A 20,369-nucleotide genomic window follows, 5' to 3' on the forward strand; every position below is an offset into this window, starting at 1 on the left:
TCAAAGAATGAACAAATAAATGAAGAAATTTTTTTGTAGGAAGATGAAGAAATCTGGTGCTGTTAATGAAAATTAACAACGCTGCAGCGTTCTCTAATCTCGCCTTGAGAACCTGTCAAGACTTGTATGGAACCCATATGCACCATGGCCTTTGCAAACTTCACTCTCCATATTGCATTATGTCTGGCATTTTTTAACACCATTCTTTTCGTTAAGTCACTATCAGCCAATGTTTGATCTGAAGTTAATAAACCACGCTTATTCTTCAACTTCGTATAGTACATGTTGTCCAAATCATTAGGCGTTGAACCATCAAGCACCACCGTTGGGTCTCTTGTCTGTGATTGTGGTGGTGGACACTTGGATTTCAACATCATAGCAAAGTTAGGGTCCATTGAAGGATCTTGAGAAAACGTAGCATTGAAAGAGTATAACCGGTTTGAGAAAGAGGAACAATGTGAGACACCAACAGAATGAGCTCCAGAAAGTGTAACCATTTCATCTGCTGATAAACCTTTTATGGAAAAACGTTGGATAAGTTCCTCCGCTTTGAAAGTTGGTGGTGGTAGATTTTGTGTGACTTCGGCCATGATAGACATTCGACCATCTCTGCGTCCTGATGGTACTGAGTAGTCTATGCCTCCACTAACTTTGCGAGTACTGTCTCTAGCCGCAAAAGCAAGAATGTCTGCACATGACACAGTTTTAGGACATACGGCTTCTATTTGTGCCTTAGCTTCGTTGATGACCTCGAAGCCGTGTAAACTTGGATTGTTTGCAGGATGGTCTCTCTCAGATGGGTTACCTGGTGTGGATTCTAATAATACGGAACCATCGCATCCTCTTACAAAACAGTCATGAAAATGCATTCTAATCAAACCAGCAGCTATGCCTGGGTTGAGTGAGACAGCTTTGTTTACCGCTCTTCTAACAATTGCTTCAGCGGATGGACATGTTGTTTTATAGAAACCAAACTTCAAAGATGAAGATGATGCCAATGTTGAAACTGAGAGAATAAGTAGAACCAAAGTAGAGATCAGTAATGCATGGATTCTAACCATTGTTATCTCTCAATATATTGATGTAGTATGTACGTATTGTAATGTATTTTTGTTTTCAGTATTGGTGATGTGCTAATTAAGTAAGTAGTGTGAGTAGAGAGATGAAGGAAGGGATATATGTTGTTGTTGAATGGTGATTAATGTTGAGATGGATAACATATATGGCTCATCATGAGTATATATATACAAAAAGGGGAGAGGAGGTGAGAGTAGATAGGTCTTACTTTGGAAACAAAAGCGTGTTTGACTGTAGCCTTTCAGTATATTGGTCATAAGTTGAAGCAATCTATTTTTGAAAACTTCTTATGGTTTTGGAGGCTATGTTAAATTAGATAGGGAGAGCGCGGTGAATGTTGGCTGCTACACCAACTTCATCATATACACATTCTTACAAGCAAACATAGTGCCCTGTGATTGATTACCAGGTCGTCCTGCCTTTTGTTATAACAAATATGCCAACTTATATGAGTTATAAAATTCATTATGTAACTATCAAACATTAGAAAATTTTATTAAAACAGGGTTGATTCAACTAGGAGAAATTATATTATCAAATATAAGCTTTTCAAATTTATATTGTTGGATATTAATGATAAATAAGTTTCGTGTTACAACCGGCTTATAAGGTTAAGGATGTCACTCTATATATAAATTGTTTGTGGACTCTATCTTTAATCGATGTGGAATTTAATTTTTTTTCCAATACACCCTCACGCCAAACACTATTGGGTTAGGTGAACATATAAACGGCGGGTGGCCCGAATCGATTGGCTCGTGATATACCGTGATAGAATTAGAATTTGGTCTAACTCATTCTTGCAAAACCGACTTTTAATGTAAGATGTGTCTTTTTATGTAAATCTTTTGTGAACTATATCTTTAACCAATATGAGTGAAACTTAAATTTTTCTCGATAAAACTAATAACAATTTTTTAAAAAAAAAAAAAAGAAGACTATAACACTGTTAGCCAAGAATTTTCCACCAGAATATGAAAATACGGGCAGCTTAAGTAAAAGCTCTAGGGGGCGCAAGCAAAAGAATTGAGAGATATAAGTGGTAGGCCGATAGGGCATAGGTCGAAGGACAATTGAATCCATAAAATCAGCCATACTGGTCGAGAGATGGATGAGGGGACTTGGCCAAATTGCTTATCAAGTGAGATTAGTGAGATAGTGGAAAAAGGCATGGCAAGCAGTTGTCAGAAGACGTGGGAAAGTGGCCAAGAGCAGTTTTGCGTGGAATAATGATGTGGCCATTTGTGATTGGTCAACCAGGAATAACAGTTATTTTTATTTCAGTCTTTATGTTTAAGTGTTCATTTCAATTTGTCAAATTGCTATACTTATTTCATTTTGTCATATTGTTTTACTTTATTGTGTTTTTTCTGCATCCTTTTGATTCTTCACTCAGTTTCGATACTCAATTCAAACACCAAAACTCTTCCAAACTTAACACTAGGTTCTAGGATTTTGTAGCTGATCCTGCAAGTAAACTTTAATAAGAAGTTAGAGACTGTTTGCCAGAAATCTGTCCAACCAAATTGGCACACCCAATGCGACACGTTTTTGTTAAGTTTACATATTTTGTGAGATTAAGGAGTGGTAGGAGAATGGTAGAACCTAAAAACACGAGTTCAAATCCAATAGGGAACAACCCTCAGGAGGAACCACAATGACGTCACATGCATCCGCCATTAGTACGTCTACGTCAAACACTATGGAGGCGTCTTCTACCATACAAAGTGGGACAATAATCTCACCGAACCAGTCGGGGATTCCAATAGTGACTAGCGCAAGTGAGTCTGGTGCATACACGCCCAGTTTTACAATGCCCTTATATGGAGGTGGTCGACTCTATGGGATGCCATCATCGATGATGGCAGGTATACATAGTAGTGTTTCGATATTTGCTGATAATACATCATCACTATTTTCACCTTATCATGGGTCAGGGCCTCTGGGGAACCAGTTTGGTCGTCCCACAAGGATGTGCTTTTCGTCCCAATAAATTCCGACTTTCACCACCAATTCTGTCGCGGTTATGAGACAGTAGATGGACGAAAGCAATCATGAAATGGTCCACATGCTCACTCAACAAATGGGTACCATACTTAGACCATTAATACAGAATTCGACTTAGAGTTACCAAAAATTTGCAACTCAAATAGGGGATATTCTTGGTGCCCCTAGGGCGCCAGTTCGACAGAATGGACACCCTCAACCAGAGGTACAAGTTCGAGCTAAAGAAGTAGTTGAAGAAACAGTCAACAAGGAACAAGAGATTCCTCAGGTTGTCGAACAGATACCTAGGGTGGTCAAACGACCTTCCATCATGGTATTTAATAGAAACTAGAATGCTGACCAAGTGGTCAGGCAAGTTCGACAAGACGCATTGGCTGGAAAGCAAAATCAAGAGACCATTATCGAACAAATTATGGTTCGAAATGACATGAATACTGGTCTTCAAAGACCCACTTATTCGTCTCCATTGCCAATTTTGTTTTACAAACATAATTACCTAGGGGATGGAAGGTCCCAAAGTTCACTAAGTTTGTTAGTAACACCAATGAGTCTACTGTCGAACATGTAGCTAGATATCATACTGAGGCTAGTGACATAGCCAACAATAAGGATTTAAAAATGAAATATTTCCCAAATTCCCTCACAAAAAATGCATTCACTTGGTTTACAATGCTACCTCCACAATCTATCCACACGTGGACCCAGATGGAAAGATTTTTCCATGAGCAATTTTATATGGGACAGTCTAAAATAAGTTTGAAGGAATTGGCCAGTGTTAAACGAAAGGTCGCTGAGTCAATCTACAAATATCTTAACAGATTCAGATTTTTGAAAGCAAAATGCTTTACTCAAGTCCCTAAACACAAACTAGTCAAAATGGCCGCAGGAGGTTTAGACTATTCTATCAGGAAGAAATTAGATACTCAATATCTTAGGGTATGTCACAGTTCACTGACAGGGTTCGCCAAATCGAGCGACTCAAGGCCGAAAAAGGCTAGAACTAGCAAATATCATAAGAAAGAGAAAGTTACTTAAGTAGCAGCTGACGAGTATTCTTCAGACTTTGAAGATTTAGTCAAAGAAAATGAGATTAATGTAGCTGAACTTAATCCATGACTTCCTTACTCTTGCAAATTATTAAAACCATCGAATGGGAAAAATCTCGTCGGAACTGATAAAAATGATAAATTTACCACAAAGACTTACACTTTTGATATAATTAAGTGTGATGAAATGTTCTATTTATTAGTAACGGATGGTTAAATTATTGTTCCTCAAGGACTGAAGAATCCCCCATTAGAACATAAGAGAAAAAGGGGATCCTATAAGTTTCATGATTTTCTTGCTCATAAAACATATCAATGTGTCTTTTTCAAGGATTTAGTGCATATAAAGCTTTGAAAGAGGGCATGCTTCACTTTGGCGAAAAGTCAAGAATGCAGGTGGACACATATCCTTTGAAAGTTGAAGAGGCCCTATATGCTGAACCTCTTGAGATTATGATGGTCGAAGCTACTGAGGGTTTCGACAAGGAAGAAGGGCTACAAGCTGTTTATCCTCAAGTTGGTGAGGATTTAGTTGACTTTTTAGAGAAGTGTAGAGTAAGAGAGTCTAAGGTTAAATTGTGCCCAAAGTGTAATGTTGTATATGATGAGAAGGGTGCTGAGGAATATGAGGTTGTGAGAAGGAAGAATTTTGAAAGAGAGAAATTCTTCATCCCAAGGTTTGTGTTCGACAAGAGGGGGTTCCTCAATGCAACGAGGAGTACAAGAAGCAGTTCCAACAGCCTCGACCAAAGACCTTTTGTCCTCCATCACACACCCCTCAAGAAAAGTGGGTGAAACCAGTGAGAAAAACATGTGGGAAAAGGGTTGATTTTCTTTAGTTGATTTCTGATCATCATCATCAGAATCAAAGCCAAATCCTCTTTTATATTATAACTTAAATCATAGATCATGGAAACCATCTTGCTTCTGTCTATGCTTCTGTTTAAGAATTTTTGAAATACCTTATCATATTTATAAAAGACAGTTTCAGAAGATGGACGTGCTTTAGAAGGAGTTTCTTCAAGTTTTAAACATTTTTTGTTCAAAAAAATATTTTCCTTTTCTAAAATAAAATTGTTTCCTTTTTGTTTAGAAACTTCTTTCTCTAGCTTACCATATTCTTCAATTTCATATTCATGAACCTTCTGAAGGGTCTTGAGTTTTCGTTGAAGATTCTGATACCTATTCGGAGATTCAGATAAGCATAACTCTAATTCAGCACTTGAAACTTCAGAAAATACATGTTCTGAATCAAACTCAATTTCTGTTACACATCATTCTGATGTTGTAGCCATGAATGTTATGTTGGCATTCTCCTCATCAGAATTAGATCCTGATACTTCATAGTCATCCCATGTTGCCACAAGACCTTTCTTTTTTCCATTGAAACTTCCTTTTCTAAAGCTTTATTTTCTGGTGCTTTCTTTCTTGAGCTTTGACATTCATTTCTGTAGTGTCCAGGCTCCTTACACTCATAGCACGTAATTTCTTTGATTGATCTTCCTTTACCAGATGTTTCTGGACGATCTCTTCTACTTCTGGATCCTCAGAAGTTGGTTTGTCTTTTCGTCCAGAGTTGCTTTACTTTTTGGACAAAAATGACAATTCATCTTCATCATTAGAAACTTCATTGTCATAATCTTCCACTTCTTCAGCTTGGAAGAATTTGTTCTTTTCTGACTTGGTTCTTTCTGATCTGGACTTTGGAGCAAAAAAAATTCCTCTTTATTGAGGTTCATCTTCTTCTAGCTCTATTTATGACTTTTGAGAGAGCTAACCGGCTCCTCTAGAGTTATGTTGTTCAAATCCTTTGATAGCTTCAGCGCAGTAACCATTGGTCTCTATCTTTTTGGTAGACTTTTGATGATCTTCTTAGCATGATCATCAGTAGTGTAACCTTTGTCCAGAACTTTAAGTCCTGCTACCAAGGTTTGAAACCTTAAGAATATATTCTCAAAAGTTTCTTCTTCTTCCATCTTGAAAGCCTCATATTTCTAAATTAAGGCCAAGGCCTTAGTTTCTTTGACTTGAGCATTGCCTTCGTGTGTCATTTTTAAAGAATCAAGAATGTCCTTTGTTGTATCTCTACGTGTAATTTTCTCGTACTCATTATAAGATATAGCATTAAGAATGATGGTTCTAGCTTTGTGATGATTCCTGGACATATATTTATGTTCATCATTCATTCTGCTTTTGGGAATGGGAATGCCAATAGCAGAAAAGGTGCTTCATAACCATTTGTGAAAATCTCCCAGAGATCAATATCATATCCTAAAAAGAAACTTTCTAGTTTATCTTTTCATTAGTCAAATCTCTCTCCATCAAATATAGGAGGTTTAACATTGTACCTATCTCTTTCATTTGTGTTAGCAGCGACATCCATAGAATTTTTTCTCACACTGAACCTCTCTACACGGTTAAGTGTTTGATTAGAAAATCAACAATAGAGTCGGAGCTCTATGCCTATTGAAGGTTGAGAAAAACACAAGAAAAGGGGGGGTTGAATTTGGTTTTCTAAAACTTAAATTCTGGTAAGACAGAACTCAGATGTCATATATGGATGTCATGACATCTGATCTGACATTATAAAAACAGACAAGATAGGAATACAAATAACAGTGCAGACGATAAATAACACACAGAATTGTTCACCCAGTTCGGTTTAACTACCTACTCTAGGGGCTACCAAGTCATGGATGAAGTTCACTATTAGCAGTATCAATTCAAAGCTAAACTCCCCCCTTTATAACTTCTCACTTAATCACTACCCAATGACCCTTCTACCTAGGTTCTCCCTAGATATGGAATATCTCTATTCCAGTCCCAATCATAGCAATGATGTCTAGCAGTCAACACCTCAGCCATTGCATCAACAGCCCTTCACCAACATTCTAAGCACATATACAAAGTTAACTTGAAGTTGCTTACAAGCTTTCTCCAAGAACAAAACTTCACTCGTTGCTTCACAGCTTCTGAGTGAGTAAAACAAACCTCTTACTTACAGGCTTCGAGGCACAAATCAGTGACCATCCCACAACCCGGGTGGTTCACTTACACGGCTAACCCTAAAAACTACATCTTGTCAATACTCGGCTAGCTTCTTCAAACTAGGTTACAAAGGTTTCTATTTATAACCTATTCCCTATTGGACTTGGGCTTACAAATCGCAACATTCCTCGCTGTTACAAATCAGCAGATATCTTCTGCTACAATCAAGGTCTTTTAATCATAAGTTTCCTAATTTATCTCCTAAATTAGAAACTGCTTAATATTCAATCTTTTGATTTTATTCTTCAATATTCCGACTTGATTCTTTTGACCTTTAAATTTGTGCCACATAGGATTACAAAATATTCCAAGAATATTCGGTATCTGTTGAGTATCAGACTGAATCTTCATTCCAGTTCTGCAGGCGCGATGTCATGGTTAAAGTCATGACATTCCATATAACATCTTGCTTGTACTTGTTTTGTTCTTTTATATTTGCAAGACTTATACATTGTATTATATTTTGCTGCTATTATGTTTTAGCCAAACATAGATGCTAATCAGCCAATAAAAACATCAACAAAAACAATTTCTTCTAGAAAAACTATTCACCAAAATCAATAAGATAGAAATGAAAGAGGCTAACATGTTTGCTTTATACAAGTTCACCATAGAAAAGGCTAATTTAGTCCACCCGCCAAGGTGATTTCTCCTTAGAAAAGGACTTAATCCCCTAATTTTGAAAGATTACAAACAACCTCTAAGAGTCTAAAAAGACACCTTAGCCCTCTCAAGTATTCATACTAATAACCTAGTCACTTGAAGAAAACAAATATCAATAGATTACAATAGAAAGTGTTTACAACAAATGCTTTTAAATAAGCAGAATGAAACAAAGTTTAAGAACAAAAGATAACACAAATCCTAGGCAGCAGCTCTTGTGTTCCTAGAGATTTTACTAGAAATAGATTTCTCACAATGGAGTGTTTAGAACAAACTAATCTCTTTGATTTCTTTCTTTTTCTTTTCTTTTACGTTGAAGTTTGTATGTTGTAGTTGAAATAGTCTGAGCAGCTTGAGCAGATTCACAGTAAAAATATGAGCGACATTAGCAACTTTCTTCAATGGTAAGTGTCTCTATAAATAGTCCCAAAAAGAAGACCATTGAGAAGGACAAGACGTCGATTTCTTTGCCAGCTAACATAACAGATCAAATATGATTGTGGGAAACAAAGAGCATATAAAAATTGGGTTCGTACATACGTCCTTGCAGTAGTGGAGAAGGTAGTGTACTATTATACCATTAAGCTTCTAGCGCAAGTTTTTGATCTTTCCTTTTAGAATATACTTCTGATTCTGAAGTAACGAGAGCATGGAAGAGATCAAGTAACGTGAACATCCCAAGAGAATTTTAGTCTTCACAGTCAGAACATGGTCTTCAGAGTTGAACGCAACAACTTATCTAAACGATACATCTTGATTTCTAAACTGGAACCAAAGCCTATATGAGCTTCGAAATATGGACTTCTGATCTGTAAGAGTAGCTTATCTTAGAAACACTTGATGATCATTTTCTAACACACATTCAACATTTTTCAGAACTATTGATGTTACTTCATAAATGGATGACTAATTCTTCTGAGGTGTGTCAGCGCTGATTCTGATGACCTTTTAGATAGCAATCCATAATCAACCAAAATGCTATATCTGTGCAAAAATATTTCATATGAAATATATGTAAGTTATCATCAAAACTAAAGATTGAGTGCATAATCAAATCTTGTTCTAGCAGTTATGAATGAAAAAAAATCACGTATTTAGAGTATTTTTATAATTTTATCTCTAATATTTTCTACAATGAGTAGTTCTTAATTATTGGACTTTATTATAATTGATCAATGCAAAAAAATCACATATTTAGAGAGCAATTTAAGAGACACCATGATCATAGAACCAAAAAAAAAAAAGAAAAAAGAATTACCATGAACTTTTGTATTGCGTATAGCTGGTCATCCATTATGTCAAAATGAATAGATCAATCCAATACAAATATTAGCAATTTCTCATTGCACTCCTACTATTTCTTTCAGGCTCTATGCGAAAATACTAAATTGTCTCTTGTTTCTGAATATATATCTTCAGACGCACCAAATCTCATTTATTTGTTCATTTTAGTTCGGAGATATATATCCGAATAAACTTAAGGTTAATTCGGAGATGTATCTCTGAAAATGCCCTTTGTTCCAATAAATATAAAAGAAAGAATAATAATTTTTGTATTTATTATTTAATTTTATATCATAAACCTATATTAGTGCTTAGTTTGACAATTTAAGTTATTTTTTACTGATAATACTTCCCTTCAATTACATTATAATATATTTTAAATTGAATATATTTTAAATTAAATTTAACAAATATTTATCAAGTTAACAATAAAAACTAAAAAGAAGTTTAAGTAAAAATTAAAGTTTTATTTTCTTGTCAAATTGTAAAAAAAAAAACAGTTTTAAATATATAAAAAAATGTAAATTTGTGATAAAAATATTACGTTTAAATACTACATTTATCATATATGATAATATTATAAGCACTTAAATATTGATTTCTCTTTAATAATAGACATTTAAAAGGCAATTGTATTTCATTACTATTATTATTATTATTATTATTATTATTATTATTATTATTATTATTATTATTATTATTATTATTATTATTATTATCAGAAAATAACTTCATTTAATAGATTCAAAATACAATACAAAGCAAATGATCCCTATGGATCCAACAAACAAAACTACTCAGAGAACCAACAAAACATTCCTCATTACGGCATGAGCAACATGCTTAGGTACGGTCTAAGTTGGACACAAGTCAAACATCTATAAACCACATTATAAATAATTTTTGGCCCAACACTGTCATAACTAACTCTGTCACCAAAGCAATTCTTGTTCATGAATAGTCAACATTCAAGATTTCTAGCCATCTTTCTATGGAGATACTCCATCACCAAGACAAGTAAAAGACGTGACAAGGGATCACCTTGTCTTAAACCACGTTCAGCTTGTATATTTCTAGTGATAGAATTATTGACCTTGTACCTATAGGAAATCGATCTCACCATGATGATGAACTTCTTAGGAAAGCTAAGCTCAATGAGGATGTCTTCGAGAGCACTTCATTCCACACTATCATACGTTTTTTGGATGTCCATCTGAATTATACACGTTTTTTGGATGTCCATCTGAATTATACACCTAGGAACCCCACTTTTAGCACTATAGCCCTTGATCAACTGATACGCAAGGAGAATGTGATCCTGAATGTGTTGGCCTGGAACAAAAGCAGTCTGACTCGCATCCACAATACTACCTATGATCTTGCCCAATCTATTAGCCATAACTTTAGAGATCAACTTGTATACAATTGTACAGCAGGATATAGGGTGAAAGTCCTTAACAAGACTGGCAGAATTAGATTTAAGAATAATTGTCACCAAAGTATTGTTAACAGCTTTGTAAAGCCTCCCTCGAGCGAAGAAGTGAAGAAGTCTCTAACAATAGCCATCACATCACTCCTATTAATATTATTATTACTATTAAACTTGACTAATTGTATGATTTTATACCATAAATTTATATTGATATATATCTTTTAATTATTTTAGGCAAGATTGTATTTTCTTCTAATAATTCATAAATAATTATAATTAAAATGCATAGTTAATATTACAACAAATGGTATTTTCGGAGATACATCTTTGAATTAACCTTGAATTTATTCGGAGATGTATTTCCACATACGTGCTGGGAAAGTAGGAGAAAAATGTTTTCTTCCTAGGATTTAGCCCAAGAATTCGACTATTAATATTAAAGCTCCAAGGATTGAAAGATCATTCACTAATTCTGTGAAATCCAGCATACAGAGTCTATTGCAACCAAATAGGTGAGCAGACTCTCCTCTTATTGTATTTCAATAGTACACACTTATTGTGTTTTCCTATATGGGAGGAAGATACAGATATAGTAAAAGGCTGGCTAGTAAAGAGGAGTTTCATATAGATCATCAACAGTCATGAATTCTCAAAGATAGCCCAAATGGTTCAATGTTATTGGGAAGGTACATAAATAAGAACACAATACAATACAGGAATATTTACAGTGAGTTTAATAGTTGACATTATGTGCAGTATCCAACAGATGACATTATGAGCAGCATCCAAAGGTTTTCTCAGTACTATAATACATGTAAAGAAACCCATCCTCATGCCTGAACGATCTATAAACAGAGTCCATCACACTGGCTGCAAAAACAATCACAAACACAACAACACAATGAAACAATAACAAACAAAAAACGAAAAACATTAGAATAAGATTAGGAATCATAGTGCAAGTTTATTACCAGTTTGAGGTAAAGTATTCCTGACAAACACAAAAAGAGCTTTCCCAGCAGGTAAACTAAGTCTGGAACTCAAAATATGAATGAAATGCCCAACAGACAAGTCTCTTGGAACAAGATATCTATCACAATTATAACAAATTCTAAAATTATTGATACAGTTTTTTTATTCATTTATCAAATATATGTAAAATCATGTTTGAACTAATTTTTATTTATACAGCTATAGTGATTTTGATCTTACTTTTTCTTCTCCAATTCAGGTAGATCGCATTTGGAATACCGTTCCACAATCACCTGCAGAAGAAGATGATTATCATTATTATCAACAAAGAGCGAAAATTGAAATTCAATTGGGGGAAAACTGAAATCGAGATTTATTTAAGAGGAAAGGGACTAACGGGGATTCGATCTGGGAATTTGGCGATGATATCACGCGATTCTTCAAGTCTTTGTTCTGCAGAAACCAAAACGAGTGTTAAAATTGATGATTAATTTGGAGAATTTAAAAAGAGTTAAGAATTGAACGAACTGAAAGTATACTCGTCCTGGAAACAAGAGGTTCTTCCCATTTTGGAAATTTCTTCTTCAAATTTCAGTTCAGTTCTATTAATAGATCTGGTATTATTTGGTCAAGATAAAAAACCTTATAAAAATGATGATTGTTGTGGATAAGCACAAACTTGAAAGTAATTGTTCTAGTGATATATTGGATTTATTGAAAAAAGTGTTCACAAGCGGGGATAGCTCAGTTGGGAGAGCGTCAGACTGAAGATCTGAAGGTCGCGTGTTCGATCCACGCTCACCGCAAATTCCTTATTTTAACGTTTTGGGCTTGTATGAGAGGTAACGTGTTTGATTAACATTTTTGCCGTTTCGTGTCTCTTATTGTTACTTTCATAGCATCGTTTATCAACATCACTTTCATCTCTGGCAAGAGGTCAGACACCACACGTGCTTTCTAGTTTAGGTTTTAATATATGGGGTCCTTTTTCACGTTAATACATTCTTTCTATCATAGTAAAGATATTCACACCAAACCTCTTGAGTTGAAACACCTCGACAAAACTGTTGGACATAAACATCAACGCATCCTAAATATTGCTCGTGGTCTATTATTTCAATCTAATCTTCCCATTGTTTTTTTAGAATCATAATGTAACTTATGTTGTTTTTATCATGAATTTACTTCCTTCAAAAATCTTGGACAATAAACACTCATAATTGATTTTGCACAACAAAAATCCTGATTTATCTGGTTTAAGGGTTTTTGGTTCTCTGTTATGCTTCAACACTCACTGCTCATAGAACTTAATTTCAATCCAGAGCTAGAAAACCATACACTTAGGACATAAAGATGGTGTTAAAAGCTACATTAATTATGACTTGCATACTCATGATTTATTTCTTTCAAGACATATTTTTATGAGAATGTTTTTTTTTTCCTTTCATGAATACTACTGAATAATCCATACAAATATTACACTTAAATTACGAAGGATCTAACAAATTGAGTTTTAACAACAGAGTTTTTCACATTCATTTTACAAGTATGTCCACAAAAGGATAATAAATAGGAGTATGTAAATAATATTTGCACAATTTACCCAATACAAAGAAAAGAACCAGTCCTAAATCTTGGTCATTTAGTTTATGAACACATCCATACATGACCTATCAAGTTTTATTAGTTGCGGATCGATGAAACCTTAACTAGTCCCGAACTCCAATGATTCCCATCTGAAGGGACGGAACATGTATAGAACTTCAGGTGAGCTTTTGAACAGAAGAGCCACACAAACACAGACTGCTGCTATGGCCACCATAGAGAGCATTGCAGGTCTGTATACCATAGACCTCCCTACTGCAGTTCTACAAGAAATTTTAGTATCACAAAGTTTACAATGCCCTTGACCACGTTTTACTTCAGCTTTTCCAATCTCAAATCCAGTGACAGACTCGATTTGCTTCTGTTTCTGGTTTGTATTGCCCTCTGTCTGATTGCTAGGGATCTCGACTACCACGTGAGCTGCTACTTGTCTCTTGTTAATTTTTCTCTGTACCAAGTGAATGTAAGTATAATGGCCACGTAATCGGGCATAATCTTCAGGTGTGGAGCCTGTGCTGTCACGGGCATTCTTCCATGCTTCAATTCCCACCTGTAATGAAAAAACCGTTATCAATGCTGCGCTATGGAATGCATGATGTACTATATTTCCAAGAGGAAAAAATTAGGGGGGAATGGGGTTGAGGGGTTCATAATTCTGCTCATTCACACAAGACACGGTACTGTATCGAACATGAGAAGTCAGACAGTTTTAGTCATCAAAATAGTTTGGCAGGTCATCCAGCAATTTAAAAATGATTCAAATGTTCCTAGCAGTAGATAAATGTGACAATAAGTCAAATAATTGAAGTTGTACAAGTTATAAGCTGGATTCAGATATGATAACTCATGGAGTAAACCAGAGTTAAATGCAGCTTTGTAAATATAAAAAAAGAGCTAGATGGAGCGAAGATCCAAATAAAACCAACAAGAAAATCTCCAACATATTCTTATAGTGATATAAGTTACAGTGGCAGAAATTTTACCATGCTAGGATCATTAGTAAGAGCATCCAGTACATCCTCAGAACCATCTTTTCCCGCTGCTATATGGAGTGGTGTCAAACCAGCAGGACCAACAGCATTCGGTCTAAACAAGAAGCTAAGAGTCTCTCCATCACCTAGTGCCTTGACTTTGGGTCTTAGTTCATCAGATGTATTTTTAGGAACATATCTCAAAAGCAACTCCACTAACTGCTTGCTATTTCTCCTTACGGCTCTATGAAGGAGGCCCATCTCTGTAAGTGCTTGATACATGGTAGGGTGATCTCCTTTGTTCACAGTTTCATCAAGCAGTATGTTCAACAGTTTTTTCACCACTGCACACCAATCATGGTCCATGGAAAACTCCATAAGCCAAGTGAACCGTTCTAATGGAAAGAGATCTACATCAGAGTTCAAGTGAACCACCCTATATTTCAATTGACTTCTGTGAAGAAGCCATCCCATTTCATGAATGAAATCCATAGCTTGACTTTTGGCTTTAATTTTTCCAGTCCCTTCAATATCTGGCGCAGTTTCACTTAGTTCTAGTAAAGGCTCAAGCACACGAATCTCTGAGCAAACATCCTCCTCTGCAACTATGAAAGGAAAAAAGCTGCTACTCAAACCCTGGTCCTCAATCTAACAAATAAAAAAATGAAGTAGAAAGCTTAGGCTCAGCAACATAGAATTGGGGCAGGAGTGCTTATCTTCTATAAAAAAAATACGACACTAAAAAATGGATGCATTCAAATTTAAAGACAACTTATAAGTTAGGATATCCCTGACACTCAGCAGTAATCAACGTGTGAAAGTGTACCATAAAAGTTTAAAATGGGTAAAAGAGGAAATTATCCCCTCACTTAATAACAACTGGCCTGTATTCCCTGCCTACTTTTTCTCTGTAGATAATTTGTGAGAGTGAAGAAAAGCACCTCAATAAATCCTCTTCCATTCGTCACAGGGACTGAACAAGAAAATTGAATGCACTGAAGTTCATCGAGCTCCTTGGCGTATTGATCTGTTGACTCTTGAGTATCTTCACACACCAGATAGTTTCCTTCTAAAGCACACATTAACCTAAGGACAAGTGTAAGGATCATATGAACACTAGTCCAACAACAAATGCATATATTTAAACAAAATCCTGGAACTCAGTAGATCCAAGTCACTTTACAAGTTAGCATTTAATTTAACTACCAACAAGCAAAGGATTGACAAGTCACAAAGCAACAGAGACTACCTTGTGGCAGGGCGCATTAGGTTGACACCTTTAACTGAAAATTGAGCTCTCTTTGATGCTGGTACAGCAATTGGACTAACAGTCCAAATCTTGCTGTAATTTCTGCTTCTAAAAGGCAGTGATGTATCTATTACAACTTGACCTGCACCATAAAAATAGAAGTAAGAAACCTAGCCATATAAATAAATTTTTGACTCATGTTAATTTGACCCCTAAGAACTACAGCAGAGACATGAGAAGAGACCATTGAAAATGAATGCCATTTGATGCTGCACCCTGAAATGAACCCATCCACTTCTCCAAAATGCATCATCTGAGACATCCAGCAGCTTACTCAAACTGGAAGTCAAATCACAGCACAGCTGCAAAAAAGTAATCAAGTCATCTAAGGTAAGGATTGTTACAAGTTAGCAGAAATAACTGCCGACGTATACAAGTTAATAGTCTTAGAAGGAAAACACTTACATCATCCCACACAACCTCAGCCTGACGCAGATATATAGTCAAAACAATACAACCAGGTCGTATGTAGCTTTCAATATCGGTAGGACTGTGGGATAACCAATCAAGAATCTGCCAATTGAAACCCTCAGTATGATTAAATTTCAGAAAAATAAAATGAGAAGTTACTCTTAGCTGCTGTAGAAAACTTAAAGTACCTGTGTTCTAAGTACAAGAGGAAATTCATTTGGCTCTTTACCAAAGAGCTTAAAAACAATCCGGTCTGTACGGCTCTGAATGGAGGAAACAAAAAACTAACAGTTAAATGACGGTAGTCTCAAATGCTCGATTTATATAGATATAATGTAAAAAGTATTGTTCAAGAGCAAGGCTAGAAACGGGAAATGATCACTAATTTTTGTTGATTTATTCTAGAGTATTTTCCACTAAATATCCTATTTTATTTACATATTTGGCACGCGGTTTGAGTTTGATCAAAAGAATAAAAGGAGCAAGTGCTTAAATTTCACAACAATGAAAGAAGGAATAGAGCAAGCAATTGAGAAGAAACCATAGGACTCATGCAAACAAACCAATCAAAGATAATAGAGAAAAGCATGACTAAATAGCAAATTTAAAATAATGCAGCAAAACAAACACACCTGAGGTTCTCCACTAGAACTAGAAGGGGACTGGGCAGATGCAGAATCTGAATTTCCACTTGCTTGAGGTGGACTTGACTGATGAGAATCGTGTTGTGTCCATGGATAATCAACAGAGCTAGTGCCAATATTTGTAGAGACTGGTAATATTTCTAGATCTTCCATGCCATCATCTGAGTCAATATATATGTCATTCAAATCAAAATTATTCATCTTTATTTGTGCACTACTATCTCTAACTTCTGAGTAAATCGGAGGACTGTTTGAAATGCTGGGCTTTATTGAAGATACGAGCTGATGATCAACGGTGCTAACATCATGAGCATGCATCATTTCTTGTTGCCTTTTATTCATAGATAAAGTTTGGTGTTGTGCTATAACAGTTGGAGAGCCTTGAGAACCATTGGAGAATAAAGCTGACACCATCTCTGACTTCCTAGAAGAATCCCGTTCTCTCAACAAAATCTCTTGTTCCTGCAAAAGGTTTGACAAATTCTTGCTCCCTTGCTCATCATTCTGACTAGCAAGACTCCTTAGAAGATGAGTTAGAAGATCATGATCTGTAGGCTGTTCTGACCTGTCAGCTGTAATTAATTTAAAATGTCAATATATATCCCAAGAAAACCTCCGTCATAACATAAATAGCAATCAAAGGAAATGTGAGAATATTCTTATTAAGCAAACCTACATATCATCATTCGATCCCAAATGTCATTCTATTCTAGCCGTATGATGCAATAACTAAGTGCCTCGTTGTTATAAAAATAATCAGGCTCATAAAGCATAAGTTTGCCACATCACATAAGATTGACTCTTACTCGTGAAATTTTTACAATTCCTAAAAATTGATTGCATGTCACTTGCTGAAACATGTGTATTATTCTTGAAAGGAAGAGAACAAAATTTATATTATTATTTTCAGTATAAGAGCCCATTAACATTGTAACCCCCATATCCTCTTTAGAGGCCAGTCGTTGATCTGTCAGGCCAATTTAATGCCCACATAATTAAGAGATGATGATAACTCATGTCAGTTGTTATGAGTCTCAAATTGGATGAGTTAAAGCCTTAATATATGTTTATAAATGGAGTCGGTCTTCACCTTGCATGTTGGTTTTGTAGGGTTTAGACCAAACTCAAATTTTAAGATAATATCCGACTCTATCCAAGATATGTTGGACCACCTACTATCAGGTTACCGTTATCAGTTCACACGTGTTACGCGCCAGATTTCCAGTCTAAGACATGAGGAGTGGTCTCATGTGAGGGCATTTTCCTTGCCCTCTTCGAAACTGTTATTTCAAGCCTTTTCGTCTTGGAGACTAAAATATGCTATGATATAAACCATTCTAGGCATCCTATTTTATAATTCTTTAGAACCGACATTAGAAAAAGGGATGGACAAAAATTGAAACTAACTCTTTGTACCCGTCCTGTTTTCCATTTGACACGCTATTTTTCATAGAAATCAAGTGAACAACCTAAATCAAATTCTTTAACATGATATGAAATAGAAACTTGAGGAAGAAGATAATTTCTTCCATGCATTTTAATGAAGAAGCAATGTGTTGGCCTAGTTTGACCTTATAATTGGTTTTGTGTGAAAAAACATACAAACTACTATATGTACAGGTGTAAATTAACACCATGACTATTCTTATTTCAAATCCATTCATCTGGGCTCTAGTTACAAAGATAGTGATTTAAAGAAATCAAGAAATACTTACAATGCATATTTGAAAGTATCTTCAATAAACTTATCAAGAGATAACTACTGGTCTGATCATCATTTGTAGGACTTCCATTAGGAACAGCTTCATGATTTGTTTTCCTTCTCCGTTTATTATGGCCAGCCAAGCGTCTTCGACAGCTTCTCTTTCCTTCATCGAACTCTTGAAGTAAGTGAAACCTATTGAAGGAGTTAAGAATGTCATGCAAAGTGTTATTCACATTTCAGCTATCTGTTACACTTAGGAATTGTAATTTAACTAATAGCAACAGTATTTATTTCTTTTACACATATAATTATCAACTAAAGCAAAAACAGAAAACAATCAATAAGAAAAAAATTACCTACTACACTGTTGACAAAACCTCTGCATTGCATTCCCCACAAGTGCCTTACTAGCCTTAGAATGCATCTCACAAACTTTATGCCGTCTGTGATAATCCTTACCTCTGCTCAGATCTGCACCACAATCTTTAACCTGACAAACAGCTCGATTCGAAGTACCTCCAGCTACTTTGCTTTTCTTTCCACTCATACCATCCCAGCTTGCAATCTCCCTTTCCACCACAGGTGAAGCACGTCCTGCAAGATTTAAGCTAAGGGCACCAGCTTCCTCATTCAAACCATCATCTTCCAAAACAATAACTCTCCTTTTCCTCTCCCCTTCCTTGTTCCTTTTATGATTCTCAACATCTCCTTCCTCAGAGCATGAAGAAGAGGTGTTAGAGGAACCCCCAGCCACGGGGATCCCAGACCCAATAGGGAAAAACTGTTGTCCCACTCTCAGACTATCCACCGGCACCGGATTCACACGGCTAGCTATAAACAAATCACCATCCCATCTCCAATCATTCAAACTCCACTCTCTAGTCCTCTTCCCCATACTACTCAAATCAGATGAACCACCAACAACACCATAAAAATTATAACCCTCAGCACCCAATCTAGCTTCCATGATCACAATTCACAACTAAAAACTCTCAATCTTAATTCTTAACCTAATTATTACTCCTCATCACAAACAATCAACCCTAAATTCAGTTAAAAGTACAAAATCAATTAATTCAACAATACAAATCAAAGTCACCAAGCTTCAATTCATCCCCAACAGTCCAAAAAGAGCACACGCACGCAACCATGATTCCAATTAAGAGCAATCCACATAATCAAGTACAACTCTACAAGCAACAAATCATCAACTCTTCCAATTTCTCAAATCAAATACTCTGTAACAGAAACCTAGCTGAGGTCAAATCAAGCTCTTCCTTCCTATATTCAAAAAGAATAATTAAAAAAAAAAAAGATTAAGATAAAATTGAACAACAAATTGATGAAAACATAAAGTCTCATACTGAGCAAGATGTACGTCAGAGAGGTAAAGCTAGAAGCAAGCAGATCGGCGGCAAGTGAATGTCGAAAATTGCAGTACGTAAATGGCCAACAGGTTCTGTGAACGGAAACGGCGTTATTGTTGATGATGACGAATTAGTACGTTTCAAATGTTAGTTTATTTTTTATTTTCGTTTAGAGAGAAAGAAAGAAAGAAAAGAACGGTGTGATGGTATATTCTGTTATAGAGCACTACTTACACAAAAGATAGGTGCACAAATTAAAAGAAACTTACAAAAAAAATTTAGAAAAATATTAAATAGTAGAAATTGACTAACTAATTCTGTTAAAGTTGTTAACCGCTGTGTTTCAGAAATTCAGTTGATAATTATGCAGAGATATTGCAGTATCATTCAGTAAAATCAACTCAGTTGTTAATTGTACAGAAAAGTTTATTGCAGGAGCGCGGGTTCAAATACGTGAACTTCTTCGAGGTTAAGGATTGGAAATAGTACACCCCACCGGCTTGAAAGTGGTGGGGCAGTAGAGCACACTGCGTGTCTGTAGCACTTTACCTTATGGGATGAGGACCCAAATAAAAGATGCCATTTGTTGGCGTAGATCCACACATTGCTCAAACTTACACTACAAATTCTCTGTATCTTAGGTTAGATTACTCACACCGCGTTTTCGTTAAGTAAACGTCACATTCCTCCACTTCTTTCTTTGCTCTGTTTTTTTCCCTATCACCACATGCATATTGCCAACCCCAACCCAACCGCGTGTGACCACAACACGACACTATCTTTTACTCTCATTATTAAATTGGTTGTATATCATATGATGACACTTTT

General features: G+C 35.7%; 3 protein-coding genes and 1 non-coding gene across 5 annotated transcripts; 1 reads left to right on the forward strand and 3 right to left on the reverse strand.

The window, feature by feature from the left end:
• Positions 1 to 62: 62 nt before the first annotated feature.
• Positions 63 to 1,122, reverse strand: LOC131640370 (peroxidase 5-like). Its single transcript, XM_058910772.1, has one exon. It carries the CDS (start codon positions 1,059 to 1,061, stop codon positions 63 to 65), a length of 999 nt encoding a protein of 332 aa, XP_058766755.1. The 5' UTR covers positions 1,062 to 1,122.
• A 10,025-nt stretch (positions 1,123 to 11,147) lies between these two features.
• Positions 11,148 to 12,408, reverse strand: LOC131640369 (autophagy-related protein 8i-like). Its single transcript, XM_058910771.1, has 5 exons — positions 12,058 to 12,408; positions 11,927 to 11,982; positions 11,770 to 11,822; positions 11,529 to 11,647; positions 11,148 to 11,427 (listed from the first exon to the last, which is right to left on the reverse strand). The coding sequence occupies exons 1-5, from the start codon at positions 12,095 to 12,097 to the stop codon at positions 11,330 to 11,332; spliced, it is 366 nt and encodes a 121-aa protein (XP_058766754.1). The 5' UTR covers positions 12,098 to 12,408; the 3' UTR covers positions 11,148 to 11,329.
• TRNAF-GAA (transfer RNA phenylalanine (anticodon GAA)) lies at positions 12,263 to 12,335 on the forward strand. Its single transcript has one exon. It is a non-coding gene; the product is annotated as a tRNA-Phe (tRNA).
• A 582-nt stretch (positions 12,409 to 12,990) lies between the features above and the next one.
• Positions 12,991 to 20,123, reverse strand: LOC131640368 (squamosa promoter-binding-like protein 1). Of its 2 annotated transcripts, none has more exons than XM_058910769.1 (12): positions 20,091 to 20,123; positions 19,539 to 19,633; positions 18,531 to 19,455; positions 18,185 to 18,366; positions 16,458 to 17,041; positions 16,014 to 16,088; positions 15,820 to 15,927; positions 15,599 to 15,716; positions 15,355 to 15,496; positions 15,047 to 15,191; positions 14,118 to 14,753; positions 12,991 to 13,684 (listed from the first exon to the last, which is right to left on the reverse strand). In XM_058910769.1, the coding sequence occupies exons 3-12, from the start codon at positions 19,139 to 19,141 to the stop codon at positions 13,235 to 13,237; spliced, it is 3,051 nt and encodes a 1,016-aa protein (XP_058766752.1). In that variant the 5' UTR covers positions 19,142 to 19,455; positions 19,539 to 19,633; positions 20,091 to 20,123; the 3' UTR covers positions 12,991 to 13,234. The 2 variants fall into 2 exon arrangements, with proteins under 2 accessions (XP_058766752.1, XP_058766753.1); XM_058910770.1 differs by lacking the exon at positions 20,091 to 20,123 and adding an exon at positions 19,854 to 20,036.
• Between the last annotated feature and the right edge of the window lie 246 nt (positions 20,124 to 20,369).

Source organism: Vicia villosa, unplaced genomic scaffold (genome assembly GCF_029867415.1).
Source record: "Vicia villosa cultivar HV-30 ecotype Madison, WI unplaced genomic scaffold, Vvil1.0 ctg.003080F_1_1, whole genome shotgun sequence".
Lineage (NCBI taxonomy): Eukaryota > Viridiplantae > Streptophyta > Magnoliopsida > Fabales > Fabaceae > Vicia > Vicia villosa.

Bases quoted from the DNA above. Each gene is read 5' to 3' on its own strand.
- LOC131640369 (XM_058910771.1), bottom strand. From the start codon at position 12,097: ATGGGAAGAACCTCTTGTTTCCAGGACGAGTATACTTTCA. The intron at 11,983-12,057 runs GTTCGTTCAATT...TGGTTTCTGCAG, and splicing joins CCAGGACGAGTATACTTTCA to AACAAAGACTTGAAGAATCG. The intron at 11,428-11,528 runs GTAATAAACTTG...TTGTTTTTGCAG, and splicing joins GAATACTTTACCTCAAACTG to CCAGTGTGATGGACTCTGTT.
- LOC131640370 (XM_058910772.1), bottom strand. From the start codon at position 1,061: ATGGTTAGAATCCATGCATTACTGATCTCTACTTTGGTTCTACTTATT.
- LOC131640368 (XM_058910769.1), bottom strand. From the start codon at position 19,141: ATGGAAGCTAGATTGGGTGCTGAGGGTTATAATTTTTATGGTGTTGTT. The intron at 15,497-15,598 runs GTCTCTTCTCAT...TTTATGGTGCAG, and splicing joins AATGGCATTCATTTTCAATG to GTCAAGTTGTAATAGATACA. The intron at 13,685-14,117 runs GTAAAATTTCTG...TTTTCATTACAG, and splicing joins TTACTAATGATCCTAGCATG to GTGGGAATTGAAGCATGGAA.